Below are 20,745 nucleotides of genomic sequence, written 5' to 3'. Positions count from 1 at the left end.
CCTTTCTTCTCCCTATCGCATTTTTTCACCTGCTTCTCCCCCATTTCCCCCGCTCTCCTTTTCCCTGCCTCCTCTACATGTCTGACTTATCAACAGTGGCCATGCTCCCTGTACTTTAGCTTCCTTCCTCATGAACCCTCTTTCCTTCAATCTCGCTCCGCTTTACTCTAATCAGTGGCTTCTAACCCCTCACCTCTCCTCGTGCGTCAGTCTCTTATTCCTCCTCATTTCATGTATCTACTGGCCCAATTGATAAGGGCTCATTAACAGAAACATTTGCCCCATTTTTTTATACATTATAACCATATCTACCCATGACATTAAACACCGGCTGGTGGCCAGACTCCATAGTATGTTTGATTATCAACACGTGCTGAGCTACATGTTCGGGTTTGGTTTTCGAATAATAAACGTGAAAAAGCTCAACGTTTTAATTGTTTTAAACGATAACCAGGAGTTTGACTTGTTTGGTTTAAGATGTAAAGCATGTCGCGGCAGGTTGCGCCATTCATTTCAACAGGCCGTTTAGTGGCTTCAGTTACCTTAAATGAATGTTTTTGGTCTGTGGGAGGAGCAGCGGGAGAGAAACAAGGAACTGCAGATGGAGATTAGAAATTCTGCCAACTCCAGCATATTTACAGATGTATTTACACTGCTGTCCCTTTCAAATAAAGACTGCAATAAAATAAAAAAGTGAATTAATTGTGAGTCATTGCTGCACAAGATGTTGGACTAAGACACAAACCTTTGTTAGACAAATAGTTTAACCGTGATGAGTAAAGCATCAGCTTTACCGGTGAGAATCTAGCCGGGGAACATGAATTAGCAACACCTCTTACCTGCTGTACAACTGCGTGCTCCTCTCTCATGCTCCTTTGTTGCATCCTACAAGCCCATTAAGATGAAGCACAGATAGTCACCAGATTCATTATGTCTCCAGTTTGCTTGTTGATTAATAGTTCAGGCTGCAGGGCAGGATTGGACTGTTCTACATGAAACTTTATGGATTGGCACGAAACATTTGGGCTTGTGGGGGGCTGTGCAAAAGTTGCCAAAGATGCTTCATTCAGCGAAGTTTAATTAATGAGGAGGCATGTCGTTAAATGTTATAAGGTGTTGAGTGTCCTGTTCTTGTTGACGGATGTTAAATGACTTTTTGATAGGTTCCTCACATACCTGTAATCTGAATAACACCACTTGAACCAGGTTTCATAAATAGAGGCCATATTGAAAGGAATAAAAATCTAATACCAGAATCTCATTCTGAAAATCATTTTCTGCCCTTTTTCACCCAGAGATGAATGTTTAATCTCTGTAATGGATCTGTCATTAATGTCCACTTAACCTAAATGAGGAGTGTTTGTCTGCATTGTTTAGTGGAATTAATGAAACTCATCACTTCTCTGTTAATGCGTTTAACTCTGGAATTACCCCGGAATGTGTTTCTCTGCCTAATTTACACTGTTGCTCCGCTGTTACTACCGATTATGCGTTTAAAATATTGAATGTTGAATTCTTTTTGTGCCTGGGCTTACCCTTGCAGCACTGTGGTTTCATTATTAATGCATGGTTTTGTTTCAAAATGCTACAGCCCCTCTATGTGATATCAAATTACCGTCTTCTTTTGTTTCCCGACAACGGAAGACTTTGTTTGATTCAAACTTAATAGAAATGAAATACTAGTTAGCAGACACTCTAACCTTGTTTGTTTGGGTGTGTGTGTTTCCAGGCAGATGTGTCAGAGGATTCGGTTCATGCTGTTTTAGGAGGTCCAGAGCCAGATGTTGACACTGTGGCTGCAACACTGTGCTTGGCGCTGCACCTCAGCCAGGTAATGTCGACGTGTTTTCCATGCAGAATACTCTTAGAGGATTTATGTGCCCAGATGTTAATAAGACACTTCAGTAAAAACTGAAAAATGTTACAATAGGATCCCTTTTCTCGGATACACTGATGTTTAAAAGTCATATTTGAACAAAAATACTGATTTGACTTATTTGTGGGGCAAAGCAACACTTCCAAGATTTGTTCTGTACACTCAAAAGATCTTATTTCTGTCAAATTTGGCCTATAAATGTGTTTATGCTATTGTTTGCAAAGCATTTCATCGTGACTGAAATAATCAATCTCTTGCAAAGGTGCAGAACATCAAGATGCTTATTAAAAGACACAATCACTACACTGGTGTTTTTATCCCAAATCCTCCACATTCGTCACTTGTCAGCGTCTCAGACAGTACCAGAGTGAATGATGGCTGGACTTGGAACAAAATCCAGTCCATGCCAGTTAGACAAAGTTGACGGCACACTTGAAGTATTCAGCATATAGCCCACCCACCGAAGATCTCATAATCATCAATTAACTTGTCGAGGGTTTTCTCTGGTGGTGTCCCTGCTCACCAGACGTGTCCTCCATGGAGCATCAGTGGGACTCTCTCAACCAGCGGGGACGTTAGCATATTCCTGTTCCTTGGATTATCCCTACAGCCCTATGGAGGGATGGAACAACATAGCACAAGGAGTTACACCACATTACGACAATATAAATGGTGGTGAAACACATTATTGAAAGGAAAAACTTAAGTCTTGTCTTTTATTAAGTGTTGCTGGTATTCTGGTACACATTTTTTGGTGCATTGTGTTAAACATTGTAACATGTACTTGAAATAATTTGGTCCTTCACGTAAGTAAATAAAACATTTACAAATGTGAAGTGGTGTTTTTACACTTTAGTTCACTGTACAATATAGACACAAATTGCAGAATTACAACATGGAAACACAGAAAAATGATAATAAAGTAGAAAAGACACTGAGAAACTCCAAGGTGCCAAACCTGACGGTTTAGCCTACTCAATTTTGAGTTGATTTTTGAATAAATCTGACTATATATTTTTTGCCTCTGCAGTCCCTAAATCCCACATCACCTTACACGTCCTGACATGGCTATCATCACAAACTAATCCCTACTTACACACTGGTGTTTGATGAGTGTTGATGTATTATGTACGCTGGCAGCCATTGGCACAAATCCTTTCATATTTCTGAGGATTTCTTTCAGACACCTCATTTTTCAGTCATCAATCATTTGCAAACTGTGAAGATTCTTATGGCCATAATGTGGCTGTTTGCCCAGCAGACAACTATTTTAATGGAAATACACAAAAGCTTGCATATAAGCTTAAGTGCTCCCTTGGCAGCTGCACATTCTGATTAACAGTGGAGTGACAGATGGGAGGGAATGTTCCCTCCATCACTGATGTATGAGGCAACCTTCGCAGAGGAGCGTTTGACGTGGTTAAAGAGAAACAGGCTTTTTTCCTCTTTGAGTGATAAAATGAAGATACTGCACAGTTTGATCCACCTCACCATCACAAATATGTTCACTTTAATTGTACGATCTAGACCTATGTGTAGGTCTAGGTCTCAATTTCTCTCACAACATACTTTTAACTAAAATCCACCATCTTAATCTCTTTAGACATAAACGCTATTTGTTAATAACTTCCTAAAACCTGAGGGTTGTCCTGTGACACACTTGATGAAAATTATCTTACGTCAGTGTCGTGGACAGAACATCCAGTGTTACAGGAAGAAGCATCTGTTCCATTGGAAATGGGTTTTTCTGGTGCAAATGAATGCAACACTGCTTCATATATGTCTAATGTTATGGTAAGGCGATCATATTGAACTAATTGCTTTACTTTGTTGGAGCATCTAATTTACATTTGACAGGTATTGTGCATGTCTTTGCTCCAGAGTGAACCATCCAGTGGCGTGTGTGTGCCCGTGCTGTGCAACAGGCAACGTGATGCTGTTTTGCCTGGAGAGACGGCGAAGTATCTGAAGAGGTTAAAAATCAGAGAGAGCTCACTGCTGTGGAGGGAAGATGTAGATCTGGTGAAAATTCATCACACGAGAAAACTTTCACTCACACTGCTAAGAGATGGCTTGCTAAACAGGTAAAAATGCTTACATGGGGGAATAAAGTCAAATTTGCCAGGTCAGTTTATTGCAAGTGTCAGAATAAGAATGACTTTCCTCATCAGCTTTTTTTAAAAATGGTGTCCCTAAAACCCGTTCAGGTATAAAAATCTAATGGGAGATTGACATACTAAAACAAGTTTTGTTTCTTAGGATGGAGATCCGTGTACATGCACTTGCCTCTGTGTGTGTGTGTGTGTGTGTGTGAGAGAGAGAGAGCTGCCTCGCCGTTTGGATCCATTTGATGTGCATGTCGTCAGAAATGAATGCTGTGACCCCCCCATGCAATACTCACATGAACAGTAGGGGCAGCGTAGAGGCAGTGGGGATGTGACAGGGTCAGGGGTCACTACATCTGTGACAACAATGCTGAAACTCAAAGAGAAGTTAACAGACCAAGTTTGCAAATAAATGCAACTGCATCAGCATGACAAGTCATTGCAGCTGCACAGCCATATTCAGCCATACATACCGTCTATGATGGCAACGCTGCTTTTTTTTTTGCCACAATCTCAGAATGTTTTGAAGTCTAAGCTCCTTTAGTCTCCATGATGCAATCATCCTTGCCCTTTTTTGGGGGTTAATGATAAACCAAAGTTTTATGTTTGGTGTACCATCTAACTGAGTCCTCCAGTAACACGCCACACACAAAGTGTGTGAAAAAGCACACACACACACACACACACACAAAATCAGTCACTTGGCTGAGAAGTCTGTATTTGATGATGCAAAGACTTAGAGTATGTTTGGATGTGTACTTCAGGCCTGTACGTCTTCATCCCTCACAGCTCCAAAGGGGAGTTTCTATTAATGCAAATGCCTCACAATCATCGCTCCATATCTCCCCTCAACCCCCACCTTCTCTCTTCCAGCTCTGAGTACCACACTTTGGAGTCTAGCATCCTGCGAGTGGTCCATCACCACAGGCAGCAGGATGCAGGGGATGATGGGGCATCGTCCGCAGTGATGACTGTCACCAGAGAGATTCTTCAAGAGGCACCAGAGCACGTCGGAGCAGCGCTGAGGGAGGCTCTTGGAGGTGAGGGAGGCGCAGATGCCCCCTAGGGGGAGTAATGGGGCGGTGAAGAAGGACACACACAAATCCCCTGACATGACTCGCTTAACACCCACCAGGAAGAGATGAAGTAAGGCAGACGCGGGGTTGTGAGTGTGAGTAAGGAACAGAGCAGGAAGACACTCGGCCTCATAATGTCACTACTTTTTATTCAAATGATTTAGTTCGATGACTTATCTGTTTTGTGAAATATTTTCTCACTTAAGTAAGAAAAGTTTCCCCAACAAAAGTATATTTTTGTAGAACAAATAAAAAGAACACAATCAATATTAGAGATCAACAAAGATGGTGCATGATAAGTCTGATGTGGGTTTAGGTTAGATTATAAGTAGGGTAGTGGCTTGGCCTTTCCTGGTGGTGTCCATACGTATGGAACACATGTAGTCCAAGCCACTGTCAATAAACTTGTTATATTTCTGAGAATAAGTTTCAGAAGACAGTCTTTAACTCTTTTCCATCAGAGATTTTTTTCTCAGAAGTTGCCAGCCTCTGTCCATTTTTTCTCACTCAGAAATGGTTACTTCAATTACATGCCATTAAAAGAAGCAATAGTCAATGACCTGATGGAGCTGCAGCACTACAGGACCTCTGGAGAACCACAGCATCTGTCTGTCTGCTGCGTTTTTCCTTCTTTACTTGCTTTTGGACCTAGAAGTGCCTAAAAGCATCTTCTACTGTGTGACAGGTTGATCTTGTCAATGGTGGAGAAAGATTTGGAGTTCTGTGTTCGATAGATATTATTGTGGTCCAATTTATGGCACTTCTTTAGCAGATGGACATTGTGGAAGGAGCTGACTCATTCCACAAAACACCAACAGCTTATTCAAACTCCGCCGTCTGTTTCTCCCCTCCATTGCCTCAATCTGGTCCAGTCTACTGGTGCTCAAATAAAAAAAACAGCGTCATAATATTCAAATACCTCATCCACATCGAAATCAGCTGCGCATACACTTGGTTTTGGGAAAAAAATCATTGGCAGCAGGTCCTCCCTATTGTAGGTGTGATGTAGATATATATGAAAGATTCTTTCAATGATATCAGATACTGAAAATAACAATCGTGACCCGTGAGTGGAAAAATGAGCATCGTTAGTGGGCAGACTTTGACACGGACAAATGTGTGGTGTCAATACTTAGCTGCTGTCTCAGACATCGTATCAGTTCAGATGAGTTTGCTCCCTGTCAGTCATTTCCCAGCACTTTGGAAAACAGGACCAAAGCTGAACGATGCCAGGCCTTTAAGGTCAAACAACCCGCCATGTTGAACAACTATGTAAAGTTTTGGCAGCAGACTCCACCATATTTCACTGTGATTTACTCTGATAGGCACAGGATGGATGCATGAATAGAAGGAAGAAAAGTGAATTAAGGTCGGAGAGGAGGGCTACAGGAGCAAAGTGAAGTCCAGAGACGGAGAGAAAAAGAGCTGATTAGAGGAGCAATGATGTACTTTAAGCCGTCCAGTGCTCATATTTCTTTGAGAGTGAGTTTGACAGTGCATTCTCAGGTTCATTGATTCCTAAAGAGCCTTGTAACTCAACTCTTCCAGCTCAGTCCCAAGAACAATCGTACATGTTCATTGTTTTATATACCAGACAGATCCTTATCTAAGTTTTTGATTTACAGAGACATTAGGAGTGAATTATTTACTAACTACTGTCATGCCCCAGTGATACTTCTACGTACACATAGTGTAAAGTCTGTTCTTTATTGACATTTGCCAAACAAATTCATAAAGAAGTCCCATTTTTCGGTCGGAAGAAGCATTCAACCATTTGTTGTGCCCCAAAAAAAAGTCATTTTACAAACCTAGAATAGTGATATTATCATCCAAGATCTGTGTGTCTGTGCAAACAACTTTATCTTTTTTATTTCTTGAGGATAGCTCGAGCTAACAAGCCTTTCGTTCATGCCTTTTTTCCCCCTACTTTTTCTTTTTGACAGAGGCCTTGCGGCTACAAAGTGAAGCTGTTTGGATCAAACATGGCCGTCAGTCGGTACACCTGGAGGACCTCATCCGATCTTTGGAGCAGCAGAGTGATGTCACTGAGAGCCAGCATGACGAGGCAAACCTGCACGGTACTAAACTGAACTGGTTTATCCCAGGAGGCTTCCAAGTGTGTGTAAGAGCAGCTATAACAAACTGCATTGTGGTACATCTTTTCTATGACCTCTCACCTCTGGAGGGGACATTCATGCCTGTGTTTGTTTGTGTCTGTTGTAAAATTGTTTTGTATCCTTTCTTGTGTGTCCTACATATAACTGTTAGTCCTCATGTTTATGCTGTTGTTTGTGTGTGCCGACGGGATGTAGACTTGGAGCAGCTGCTGTCCGAGGAGCTAAAGGAATTTTCCGATGGAGAGATGATAATAGCACTCACCTCTGTGACCACAGATGAAGAGGTAAGACTGTATTAAAAAGAACAGAAAATTGTTTCCATTTCTTTTGTTTCAAAGACAAATGAAGCTGGAGAGAGTGAGCACCCTCTCTCTCTAGCTGCATGGCTGTGTTGTGGCTTCCTCCCATGGACCAAAAACACACCAGGTTAGTTAGAGACTAGAATGCAGGGGAGACAAAACTTTATCCTGGGATGGTCAAAACTATGGTGCACGCAGAGCAAAAGTAAATTGTATTAGTTGCCAAATAGTATCACATTGTGTTGTTTGTTCAGTTGTTTTACTGACCATGTATCAGGGTCTCTGCCTCTTGATTTCTTTCTTTTTTCCTTTGCACCAAACTGACATCCTGAACAAAGTTGCACGCTGCCACCTGATCAGGTTTAAAAAAAAGTAAAACGATTCCTTATTGTTGATCCTCCATACTTAAAGGGCACTTTTACATCTCTGAATTTAAGCTTTGATTTCTCACTTGCTGAAGAGGCGTTGGAGCTCCATAGGCCTAAGGTCAGATGCAGATCAGAGGTTGCAAGTTGATGCATAAATGCATGTTTTTATACACACACACACACACACACACACACACACACACATACACACATTTATATATATATAAGTGTGTATATGTAAATGTGAATATACAGTATATCTACTGTATATCTATCTTGCTATCTACATATAAAGAATGATGCAAAACTTTAAAAGAAAACTTTGGATAAATCCTATGGCACTTTGTCTTTGTTTGGGAGGTGTGTGTGTGTGTGTGTGTGCGTGCGTGCGTGCGTGCGCGCGCGTGTGTGTGTGTGTGTGTGTGTGTTTGTGTGTTGGGGGGATGATGCAAGTGTTGGAGCTCCTCTGATGTTATGATGTTGTGCATTTGGATGAGATGCAGTTGGAGGCTCGAGAGCCTCACACACAACAAGGCATCACCTCCCCACTGATATGTTAAATTGAAAACACACACACACACATACATGCACACACACACAGGCACACAACTACGCTTCTGTCTGTTTCTGTCGCTCTCATGTTCTTCCTCTTTACTTCACATTTGCAATCACACATAAAACCTCTAAGCCTACCGCTCTTCTTTCTCCCTGCTGCAACTTCTAATGCCCCCCCAAAATAAAAAAAAAACCTCATTCATTATTTCATTTATATCTCCTTTTCTCTTCCAAAGCCCATTTTTCTCAGCGACTGCCTAGAGTGCAGTATTAGGCTATGTGTAAAATAAATGATGTCTGTAGCCGTAGGGGTATGGCTCTGCCTCCTCCAGAAAACTACCTAACGTCCAAGGAACATTAAACACCCAGATCCTCGTTTAGTGAATAAATAACCATTCATTTGAATGGCTTTATGTGTGTGTGCACACCGGACTTCTGTGCATATTTTACCAGCGCTGTGCCTTCATGCTGTGTGTCAGGAAAGAGAGAGAGAGAGCGACAGAGATCGAGACAGAGAGAGGGGCCCCATTAGAGACTTAATATAGAATAAATGGCCAGGGGCCTGTGTGTTGCCAGCGGACCCTCCAACTCCACAGCGTCATGGTGGGTTACTAATGACCTGAGATCAGGCTTCAAAATGAACTCCTTATATGCATGCCGTTTGCAGTGTGTATATATTTATATATAATTTTTAATTGTGTTTGAAAAGAGAATAAAACGGTAAGAGAGAGTCATTTATCGAGGGAGCTTAGGGAAGTTCTTCCTTAAATGATTCTTTCCGGAAAACTAAATAAATTAGATTCAATTAGTCTGTAATGGTTTATGTGTTTGTCAAAGTGTGTGTGTGTGTGTGTGTGTGTGTGTGTGTGTGTGTGTGTGTGTGACAGCAGTTAAACAGTTATCTCTGGATAAAAAACTTCCACTGTGGTGTAATTATATGGATATGATTGTATAGAGTGACGAGTGTACTCTTGTTTACTGCACAAACATAAGTTAGACATCCTGTTAGACATCGCTTTTATTATGGAAGTGAAACGAAGAACTAACATAGTTTTATTCTTTTAAAATCACATCACTCGTCTTGATGTTTCTTTGTATGAATACTATTAAAAGAAATTCACACAATGTTGCACGTAAGCATCAAATAAATCAACTTGTAACATTATGAAAGCAATGTGAGGCTGTGATACTTTTTTATATTTGCTGAGATAAAAACACGTGGTGCTGAGTTGCATTAAATGATACTTTATATAAAAAGATTTGTTTATTTTTGTCAATTCCTTGTCCTTAGTTGTCTTGAATTCTTGGTGGATCCACATACTTTTTACTTGATGCTGATGGAGACAGAAGATTAACAACAGGAAAAGTACTAGGAAATTATGCTGCACATGTAACCATGTATCCATTGAGCAGAGCAAGGTGACTGGATAAAGACTTACTAGATGATATATGGGATTGAAACTTTGTAAACACTACAGTGTGTAGTTTTATTTTGTAGTCTGTCTCCATTGGCTCCCAGTAACAAGTACGTGGCTGGTGTTTCCACCAAGAAGTCATGAGGGGAAGAAAACTTGTTAATAAATTCAGGGCAACTAAAGCTGATGAACTGATAAGCAGATGGTACATTTTCAAACTGGTATGATGTCTTGGTCAGCTTTAATGTTTGCAAAAAAAATCAAAGCGTTCACTCTAGCATTTCTTACCGCAAAATGGCTTCTTCACTGTCTACTATTTTGTTGTTGTTTTATTCCATTACGTGCAGCGGTCACATGTAGTGTGTGTAGAATCTTGAGGTGAGATAAATCTTTCATTGCATTTGCTCAAATTATTTCCGTGTTCCAAACACAGGCAGCTTTTGTTGTTGTTCTCAGGCTGGTCCCATCATTTCTTCTGCAGACTAATTTGATTTTCTGTCCAATTTCTTTCTCTCTTCTTTCTGTCTTTCTGCAAACTACAAGCTGTAACTGTCGTTTGTTAACTAAATGAATAGGTAATAAGATCCACACTCCAAGGAATATGTTTCCTAAAATTCACTTAGGATACAGATCCCTTTTTATTTAAGATTTTCAAGGGGAATTTTATATCAAAAGTACCTACCTCACTATTTTTATATCATTAATTGTTTTTTACATGTTGTATACATCTATTTATCTGTGCGTAACTGTAATTTTGCTTTAGCCAGCTGGACGAATCCATGCACATGTAGTAAACCTGTGTCAGACAGCAGCAGAGGCACCGCAGGGTTCAGTAGAGGTTAAGTGTGTCGCTCAAGGATACACAATCACCATGTAGCATCACCTGTAGATGTGAAGGACATTTGCTGGCAGCGGAGATTATTCAAGCAGGAACCTGAAGGATTCCCTTGTAAGACACACTACACTTGCAGGCAAACACTCACTAAAAAGTCATTACTGACAGATCAATGCCAGTGAGTGTGTTTGTGTATCCAAGGTTTTCATGGCTCAGAAATTAGCGCTGGCAGATGAGACGATGGTCGGATGAAGAGTTATCACGCTGTGCAGTTGATGAACTGTGGGAAGGACAGGAGCCCGAAGCCACACCATAATGTGTTTTTTGTGTGTGTTAATATGGACATTGAAGTGTTACAAAATGTTTTAGAGTAGTGCATTTTTACATCTTTCAAGCTATCTCCACTCCTGAGACCATAGGTGAGGAAGGATTGGAAAGTGAACATTTTGGTTGAAATGAAAGTGCATAAATGGGAGGATTGTGAGGTCATGAACATTAATCTCTTTATGCCTTTCTTCACTGGAGAAAGCTATGGATGGATGCATAATATTTTCAGGTGGCTTGTCTGTCTGATTCTCATGACTCAAGCCCGACTTGACTAGATTTTGTCAGTCAAAGCTCAAGTTCACTGGGATTTGACTTGTGGATTCTTAGATTTTGGTAATAATGGGTCAAAAATCAAAGTCATTGCAATTGCAATTTTGGTCTGATCTGTCTCAGTGTTCTGGGTCCAGTCTAGTTTTTGTTACTGACTGGGCCTCCTGTTTCCTGTTTCAAGTGCTGACAATGCATCATAGGATAAAACTGCTCCCTGTAATCATGCCTGTCAAAATGATAAGTTCCGTTTCTCCAGGAATAGGCTTAGAAAACGGTCTTTAATTTCCTTTGGATAAATTCCCTTATCATGACAAACATGAACATTAACTGCAACTGGATCGGTTGGTGGAAGCAGACAACTGCCATTCTAGTTTGTTCTGAATACACATTTATGGGCTTCATCTTATATCCCTCTTTGGGCCAATGCAACTGTAGATGAGGTTTCACGGTTTCAGATGTTATTTGCTTCTGTCAGGGTATTTGTTCTTTTTATTGTTGGGTTTTTTTGTTTCGTGTCCATCTCTTCCTCTGAGGTGTATGTTCAGTTTCATTTTGGCAATGTTGATTGTCTCTAATGTGTTGTTTGTTCACAGTCCTCCAGCCCTTCTGTTTGTTTATGCGGGGCCAGTTTTGCCCTGCACCACTTGCACAAATAATTACGCTTGCTAATGAAGGGGCCTGCAGCCACAGCACTGTGGAAATGCCTTTCTGATGAGAGGCACAAGGAGACAGCAGGTGCAGGGTGGGCCTCCCAGGGACTAAGATTGAAGACCAGGAAGCCAGGGTGCCCCGCCCCTATATTCCTCTATATTTCCATTCTCCTCTGACTTTTTGGTCCTTTCTTTCTTTAAACACAATGTTAGGGAACTCAGTTAGATGTTATTTAAATGTTCACATTCTGAATCTGCATGCCAAAACATCATCTTATTTTCAATAGCTTGAATTTTACTGACACTATCATATTAAGTATAAACATAACACACATTCCGTGGGTTACTCAGATATACTTTTTTAATTGTGGGAATTCATTTGAAGTAATCGGCATTCATAATAACAAAAATCTAGACTGTGAAAATATGTTGAATTTATGGGGCTGTAGTGTGCATTTTATGTGTGTCTGTAGTCTTGATTTTAACGTGTTTGGAGAAGCACAGCACCAGAGAGTCATCATACTGTATCTGTAATAACTCGCCTTTATGTTTTCCTCATCATGTCAGAAATATTTTTTCTTTCCTTCCATTTTCACCTCCCCCCATGGCTTTCTTGGGCTTTGAGGGCAAACAAATACGCAAAACAAAACATTTGTAGACTCAGCGCTTGCATCTTGGCCCCTTAATCCCTGCACTTAGAACTGAGTGGATGAGGCTTGTGGAGAAGCATCAGGCAGACAGACATTTGGGCTTCTTCTGCTATAAACTTTCAGACCCCCCTCCTGTCTCTCCAAAAACTTCGTAAGCACCAATTCTCTTGATGGTTCTGAGCACATACATGTGTAAGATCCCAATGTGTTTGCGTGGTAAGTAGTTTATATTGCACATGTGTTGGCGTGTGCATGTGTGTGTTTGAGCAGGGTGGTGTCAGCTCGCTCCTTGCCACCCCATTTGCTGTAGCTGTACCGCTGTGATCACAGACAGATGTATAAATCAAACCTCGCTTGATGGATTCATCAGGGTGGTGAAACGATCGCCTGAGAAGACCTCGCAACTCTCTTCGCTTTCTGTGTTCTGACAAAAAGGGTATGCAAAGAGGCTAAATGGATGAACGCTTGATTAATTCTTTGCCGGAGATGTTGGCGACAGCAGGAAATGTGTTTTTGCTTTGACTGTGTTTGCATGGGAATTTTTTGCGTGTGGGGCGTGAGTTATGAGGCCTGAGTTTTGCACCTTAGGCTATTGTGCATAATGATGGCAGGTTGGGAGAACTGCAAGCAGCCACTAAAGACTTGCTACCTGTGGAGCAAAGACAACCAAAGAGAGATGGAGGGTGTTTGTGTGTGTTGATTTGGAGAGAGAAAAATGAAGCTTCATAGTGCATGAGGGAGAATGAGATAAACACAAGATTTGTTTAAGGAAATATAAAGAAGTTGGTGTTATGGGAGAAAAGGACATGAAACACACAAAGTTAGACAGAGAAAAGAATATATTCTCCTTAACTGCCTTGACGCATGATATGAACATTAGCGTCTGTGTATGGCCCTTAAAAGTTCTACATGTGGAAATGGCATATTTTTCTCACATAGTTATCATTCACACACACACGTATTAATTGTTACATTTTTAATATACACTGGAGAGCATACCATCAACTAGAGATGCGTGGACAATGTTCATCCTAAGCCACAGCCTTACGCAATTGTTGAAACACTCGCGAAATACCCTTTGGGGTTCCCCAAGGGTCAACACTCGGGCCACTAGGTTTTAATCTATATGTTTCACATCTTTCCGATGATGATACATCCCTTCATTTGTCTTCTGATAACCAATCAATGTTTGTTTCAGATGTATTTCAGACAGTGGTGCCTCGATTCCACAATTAATTGTACAGCTTAAACAAGTTTACTCTAGGACAGGCAAGACTCTTGAGAGTGACCTTTGACTCAGAACTCAACTTTAAAGTTGACTTTGCCAATCAGCTGTTTATTATCTCAAAATTATAACTATGGTGTGGTTAATTCCCTCCATGACAAAACAAGACTAATTCTTATTAAAGTGGGGTGGATTGCTTTAATACTCCACTATCTTGTCTGTTACAGTATTTGCAGAGAAAATGGTCAAAATGTCAAACTGCTTTAATTGAGACCAATACATTTATGCACCTTCTCTGGTGACAAACTAAAGGACAACCACAAATGTTCCTGTGAGTGCCTGCTCATCAACAGATCAAAAGCTTAATAAACTCAAGCTGAGAGTTTAAAGAATAACCCCTTGTTTTGATCTCTCATCTTAAGCAATGCTCAACAAATGAGACACAGGTTTCTGTGGTTGGATCCTGAGGTTTGGAGACATTTAGTGTGTGGATTTAATGGTTAACATGTTGGTAATTTATAAGAAAATGCAATCTGTGTATCTGGAGGTGGCAGAAAGAGGGAGGAAGGCAATATGAGTAGTAATTTACACAGTTAAGAGCCAAATGGCAGACAGACTGTTGCTCTGCGTGTTCTCTGAGATTTGCACTCTACTCATTTTGTAACTGTATTTCTCTGCCTGTGTGTGTGAGGATGAGGATGTGCAGTTTTGTGTGTATGTACACAGAGTTAATAACCTAAACGTAATTTTAGCCTTTGGTGTTTTGTAATGTAAACCATGAAACTTTATTACATTACCTGTGTTTTAACATGCTCCCTGTTTGTTCATACACAACAGAAGACCTCTGGGAGCAGATTAATGTGTATATCTGCTTTTGTTGGATTTACATGTTTTTTGTGTGTGTTTGTACTTATATGAGTGAATATGTGTGTTTTAACAGATCTTGGGAAGCTTCATTGCACTCATCAGGATATCAGTGTTGAGAAATGGCAGTGTCATTCTAGTGACAGTTGTGTGTGTGTATGCGTGTGTGTTAGGATTGATGGGCCTGAGTTTGACAGCAACCATATTGTGGAGAGAGAGAAGGATGGAGGGATAGAAATGAGAGGAGTGTTGTATCCCCCTCATCCTCACAGGTTAATATTGACACAGCCTGGGCAGATACAGTGCCTGCAGCCTTCATCAATCACTTTCAGTGGTCCCACAAATGCTCTCTCTCCCTCACTCACTCACACACACACACACACACACACACACACACACATGCTCAAGCAGAGAGAAGGATTATGAATGCTGTAGCACAAAGGAACACATTTTCAGTTAGGCAAATTTGGACAATTTAGGGATGACCGATTAAAAAAAAAAATGCAGGCATTCCAAGCTTCCTTATTAGTTTTGCTATCACTAACTTAAATAAGCACCACAACAATTCTGTGAACTTCGCAAAACCAACAATTGTGACAAATTTAGATTAATCAAGCAAACATGTTTTCAGAAGTATATTTCTGCATCACCCTGCTTTGCAAATGACGGTTGCCATAACATTGTTGTTAATCATTTCAGGAAAGAAGAAAAAAAAGAAGTTCCCTCGACAAACAAAACAATCCATTAATGCAACTTTCTATCCATCAATCATTGTGCGTGTCATTGAATTACCATAATCTGTGCATGGTGGCTGTTTTAAGAGCAAACATTAATTTCCAAACAATTAATCATAAAGTGTCTCCCTACCCCTTGGTGCGTTTTGACAGCTTTGTCTCTCACTGCTCTAGATGAACTTACTTACTGAAACCATTTCAGTTTTATCAGAAAAATGTAATCATATGCATAATAAAAGGCAAGGGTATAACAGAGTTTGTAATACAGCTGTAACCACAATGTTAGGGAATGTATATTAAACATTTTAGTCTATGAAAGGAAATATGATATCTTTTTTTCCCTTTTTTGATAAATGTATAATTTCAAAATTGTTTTCTCTGTTTTTCTTTTCCTCCTTTGTCTTTCTTTCTCAGCACTGGGATGGTCATGCAGAAGGGTTGAAATCATTCAGTCATCGACATGGTTATGATGCCCTGATGGTTCTCTTGTCCACCAGTGATTCTGACCATCATCCTCGCCAGCAGGTGGCAGTCTACTCTAACAATACTGATATCCTAAACCAGGTAAATCAACTGCATGATCACCACAGCAGAAAACTCTCTCAGTAGCTCCTGATAATAGGCAATTTAATGTCTCATCTTTATCATTCAGTCTGCCATCCAGAAAAACAGCTAATCGCAAAATGAATGGTTTGACATTTTGGGCAATGGACTCGTGTTCCAACTCGCTAAGACCTATCTATCATGTAAAAGCATGAGTACAGTCAGCAGTTGACAGCACATAATCACCATAAAACTGCATATTGTCATTTTAACTCTTCAGTTTTGCACTGATGAAAAGTAATTAAGAAACTATTGAGCTTTACAGGGGCTGGTTGGCAGATTAAATCATGTTTGGACAGAGCTGGACAAATTGCCTTCTCTTGTTTCCTGTCTTCATCAACTAAGCTAACAATGACAGTGAAATGTATTTACCAATGTATCTACCAAGCAAAATTTACAGTATTGGCCTGTTGTAATGATTCCAGAAAAATCATGTGATAGTTAGAAATAACAAAAAAGCAACTCAATATGGTGTCTCTCATTGTAGATCTGTTGTGAATTGGAGGAGTCTTCCAGCTGGTCTCTTTCTAGTGAATTGGAAGCCAGGGACTATCTCCAGGTTTACAACATACCTATAAACACTTCCTCTGGTACTTCTCTGCTGGAGGAAGACGTTCGGACTTTCCTCAAAGAGTTCGTCGATCGCCGGAGCTCTGTTCTGGCCTGTCAGCCTAGCAGTAGGACATCCTCCACAGAGGGAGTGGCAGGCAGTGTTGAGTTCTCCCAGGGATCTTCTGGTATCAACGACATGGATGGTTCTGACATAGAGAGAGTTGAAGGAGGCAGTGGCGATGTGGTGGCAATAGAAAGGTAAATAATGCATCTCTCAGTTGATTTGTTTCATCCAATGCTCAGGAAAGCCAAACACTGACCGTTTTGTTTCTTAATAGGGTGATGGCAGATGGTGAAGAAGACACAGGAGGAGCAGAAGTTGGTGCAAGTGGCGAGTTAGTAAGCCCTGACAGTGGTATGACCACAATCCGTAGCAGCCGCTCCTCCAAGGAGAGTTCTGTGTTCCTTAGCGATGATAGTCCAATTGGTGAGATCATCAGTGGAGGGGGGACTGTGGCAGGACCTGGAGGAATCTTCTTGAGAAACCTCTCTCCCCTGGGCTTTTCATCTCTCTCCCCTCCTGTCCCACCTGAGAGGAGAAGGCACCGCTCCAATAGGAATAGGAATGACAATTCTGACCTGTTTAGTTTTGACCCACTACATTCTGGTGACCACTCTCTGCCAGCTGGAGGTGAATCTGTTGATTCTGGAAGAAAGTCAGATGATGGAGGAAGAACAGCTAGAAGTTCAAGTCTATCAGAATATGAGGAGCTGAACATGTTGGATTTCTCTGCTAACAATTCATTGGGTGAGATTGAAAGTAGACATTCCTCAATGGACCACCATAGCCAAATCCATGGTAGTGAAATTCTAGAGACAATGGTTCCTCCAACCCCGGTTAACAGCCTTGTAGGTAGTCGCCCATCCAGCAGTTGTGGTGTCAGGTTCTTCCCTGAAGATGTAGTTGAAAGGATCAATGGCCTGCAGCACAAAGACAGTGTATCATCGTCTTTGTCAGAAACCTGGGAGGAACTTGGTTTTGACACACAAGGTGCACTGTCCTCTAACGACATCAATGCCTGGAATAGAACCAGGGGATCAGAAAGCCCTCTGAACATTGTGGAGGAAGTTAAAAGTGAAGAGTCAGTTGATGATATGACAGCAAGAGAAAGCAAAGAAAAGGTCTTCAAGTCAGAGAACACCCACCAGAGGGGAATGAACCTGGAACCACAGCTTAGTCTGATCACTGAGCAAACGGAATCACATGAGGAATGGAACCCAGATTCTGTACTTAAGGATCAATGGAACCCTGTTACTTTGACTGATCTGCAATTGACCCCTCCAGAGGAAGAAATCCCTAGAAAATATGAAACTGGCACCAGAATGAAAGAAACATTGTCAGTGCAGAGAAAGAAAGCAATCCTAAACACATTAACACCGGACTCCTCGAAAGAAGAGGATGACGTAACACTGGGGAAAAAAGGAGGCGGACAGATGGAGCTACTAGACTTCTGGACCTACTCAGCACAGAAGGGGTTCCTTAAATCTGACAGCGGAACCACCACTTCTTACCCTGAATCATTAGATATGTGGAATATGACTATCCGGGATGACAGTCTATCACCACTCACAACCCCTGATAATTTGTCTGAAAACTCTGGTTCTTTCCTGAATGTTGGTGGTGGCACATCTGTAGAAAGTCCACAAGGATACTCTGATGGTGGAATGGAGATGTGGAACACCACTATACAAGAAGACAGTTCTTCGACAACTAGCCCAGAGGGCCCAGAAGCTGGAAAGGACCTTTATCAAATGAGATCATTGGAAGCTATTGAGAAGACTGAACATGTAGAGGAACCTATAAATAAGGAGAGTGATAAGGATAAAGTAATAAGTCAAACACCAGGGGGAATGAATTGGACTGAACACAATGTAAGAATAGTCATAGATGCTGCAGAAGGCAGAACACAGGGTGAAAACACAAATGACAATGTCCAAAGTCCTCAGAGCGAAATGCAGCCTATGCAGAATTTGGAATCTGAGACTTTCCTCAACCAAGGTAGTGAAATGCTTGACCTTCCTGCTCCTGGCATGGTCCACTCCACCTCAGAGTATGACAATGTAGGAGTCAGTGGCTGGAGCCTGACATCCTCCCCTGACACATTTGCAAGTCCTGTAGTTGACATAATACAGCTAGAAGAGCAGGGTAGCCCTTTTGTAGCTGTGACCAAACTTAGTCTGAGAGATGAGGGACATGATCTATACCAGAGGGATGAACCTCAAAGAGAAAAGGTAATTTCAGGCAAAGAACAGTCAGTCAGCCAAGTGTTTCTATTTGAGGGACCTGGTGAGATGACCAGTAGTGGGGAAAGTTCAATCGAGAGAAAGTATGATGAATTAGAGGAAGCTGACTGGATTGACCAGCTAAGCAACCACTCCCCATTTATTCAGATTGACAAATCTGTTGCTCAACCCATTTCAGATGATCGTCATTCAAGTCAGGCAGAAGCTTCTGAGATTCAAATCCACACTGACAAATCATTACCCCTAACCCCTGTGAATTGGGCTGATCTTGAGGGTCCTGTATCAGCAACACCATCCCATAGTTTGCCAATCAATATTGTCCACAATAGCGAGAGATTTGCCATTGAAATCCAAGGTGGTCCTCACAATGAGAGTAATGTGGAAGGTAGAGCAGGGACTATGTCACTAAGTTCCAGCTGTGGGGGAGAGAGAGAGACACTGAAGTATAGTCCTGACAGCCTTCACCCAGGCAGTCAAGACGAACTCAGGTCCAATTCTGATGGAGATTCATCATCAGGTCTAGAAATGGATTACATTATTGTGTCTGGCACAGTAAAGGAAGCTGAGAGGGAGCGGCACCATAGACCTAAGGAGGGTGACAGACAACCAAAAGGAACAAGGAAACCTTTGGAAACATTTAGTATGCTTTCTTACGCTGCTGCAGTGCTGAAAACCCAGGCTCAAGCAGCACATAGAGACCATCAGGAGACGGCAGAGCAAAGTAGACCAAATCAAATTTGCAGAGGCACTGGCAGTACTTCCAGTACAGATGCTCTGCAAAACCAGACAGTTTTGGAAGCCAACAACAAATATGGCACTGATGAAATATCCTTAAAAAACACAGCATCACACCCATCCAGCCTGGATCAGTCGGTAAGCATTCACTCCCAAGACAACAAAGTTAGCTCTGTAGCTTCTCATCAGTCGGATTCAAGACCACCGGCTTGCAGTCAAACAGAAGAAGGAAACTATGATGATAAATCAAACATCACAGTCAGAAGTGTTTCTCCATCATTGAGGTATCCGTCAGATCACTTCCTGAAAACCAGGGAAGAAGTTTATGTCCATTCACAAATCTCAATGGAAGATTCAGATGAGGGTGGGCAGTCACCCTCTGGAGCTCGCCCCTGTCCTACCACTTTGGGCAACTTTCAAGTCTGGGGGGGTCAATTAGCAAGACAGGACACACCTCAATCTTCATGTGAAGCAAAATCCCCAGCACTTACCAACAGTTCTGTGTCTCAGCCAAGCTCTTTGGTTAGCACCCCATTAAGCGAATCAGGCATTTCTACAGAAAGAGGACTTGGATTACCATTTTCTGGAGATTTAATGGAAGAGGAGAATGATGAGGAAGAGCAGGAAGAGGAAACTGAGCTCACTACCCTTCCGAAATGGACTCCAGAAGTGCAAACTGTGAAGGAACAGCAGGTTTCCTATGATCTGCTGAGTTTCACTGAGGAGCTGATCGAAGGTTGTTCATTTCACGAAACAAATGTACAGACACTTGAACCAAAGAGAGACATGCTCCTACAGGATATAACAGATTACTGTGATGGACAACCTGGAATAACTGTTGAGTGTAGCAAATGGTCTGTTGAACAACAGATTGAAGGGCAAGTTGCCTCTCAAGCAAGCCACTCTCCTACTTTAAGGTAAGCACCTCAAATCACAAGTTTAAGCATTTTTTTTATTGTACATTTGTCGAATTTATAGTTATTTGTATTGTTTTCTCTGCTTTCACCCAATACAGTGGAGGTAAACTGACTTTGACTTGTGATGAATAGGTTGCCAATGTGAGATGTATGAGATGCATATTTCTAATATTCATGACATGAAGTCACCTCTCAGGCTTTTAATGGCTAGTGGATGAACACATCTGGGACCAGCTGAGCAGCCCAACCCTAACTTAACCTCAGTTCA

The 20,745-nt window shown here is 41.4% G+C and overlaps 1 protein-coding gene across 9 annotated transcripts in view; it reads left to right on the top strand.

Moving 5' to 3' along the window:
- The window catches only part of LOC147259952 (uncharacterized), a 42,281-nt gene that overhangs the window by 6,432 nt on the left and 15,104 nt on the right, over nucleotides 1-20,745 (top strand). For all 9 annotated transcript variants that reach the window (XM_086206222.1, XM_086206221.1, XM_086206226.1 and 6 more), the window contains exons 2-9: nucleotides 1,730-1,831; nucleotides 3,758-3,960; nucleotides 4,855-5,021; nucleotides 7,001-7,135; nucleotides 7,370-7,458; nucleotides 15,781-15,930; nucleotides 16,457-16,779; nucleotides 16,860-20,477. In XM_086206222.1, the coding sequence (XP_086062348.1) occupies nucleotides 1,730-1,831; nucleotides 3,758-3,960; nucleotides 4,855-5,021; nucleotides 7,001-7,135; nucleotides 7,370-7,458; nucleotides 15,781-15,930; nucleotides 16,457-16,779; nucleotides 16,860-20,477 (4,787 nt within the window). The remainder of the gene's footprint in view (nucleotides 1-1,729; nucleotides 1,832-3,757; nucleotides 3,961-4,854; nucleotides 5,022-7,000; nucleotides 7,136-7,369; nucleotides 7,459-15,780; nucleotides 15,931-16,456; nucleotides 16,780-16,859; nucleotides 20,478-20,745) is intronic.

This window comes from Aulostomus chinensis, chromosome 6 (genome assembly GCF_037954235.1).
Source record: "Aulostomus chinensis isolate RoL2024-O1b breed Wild chromosome 6, RoL_Achi_v1.0, whole genome shotgun sequence".
NCBI lineage: Eukaryota > Metazoa > Chordata > Actinopteri > Syngnathiformes > Aulostomidae > Aulostomus > Aulostomus chinensis.
This window is presented reverse-complemented; position numbering and strand designations above follow the sequence as displayed.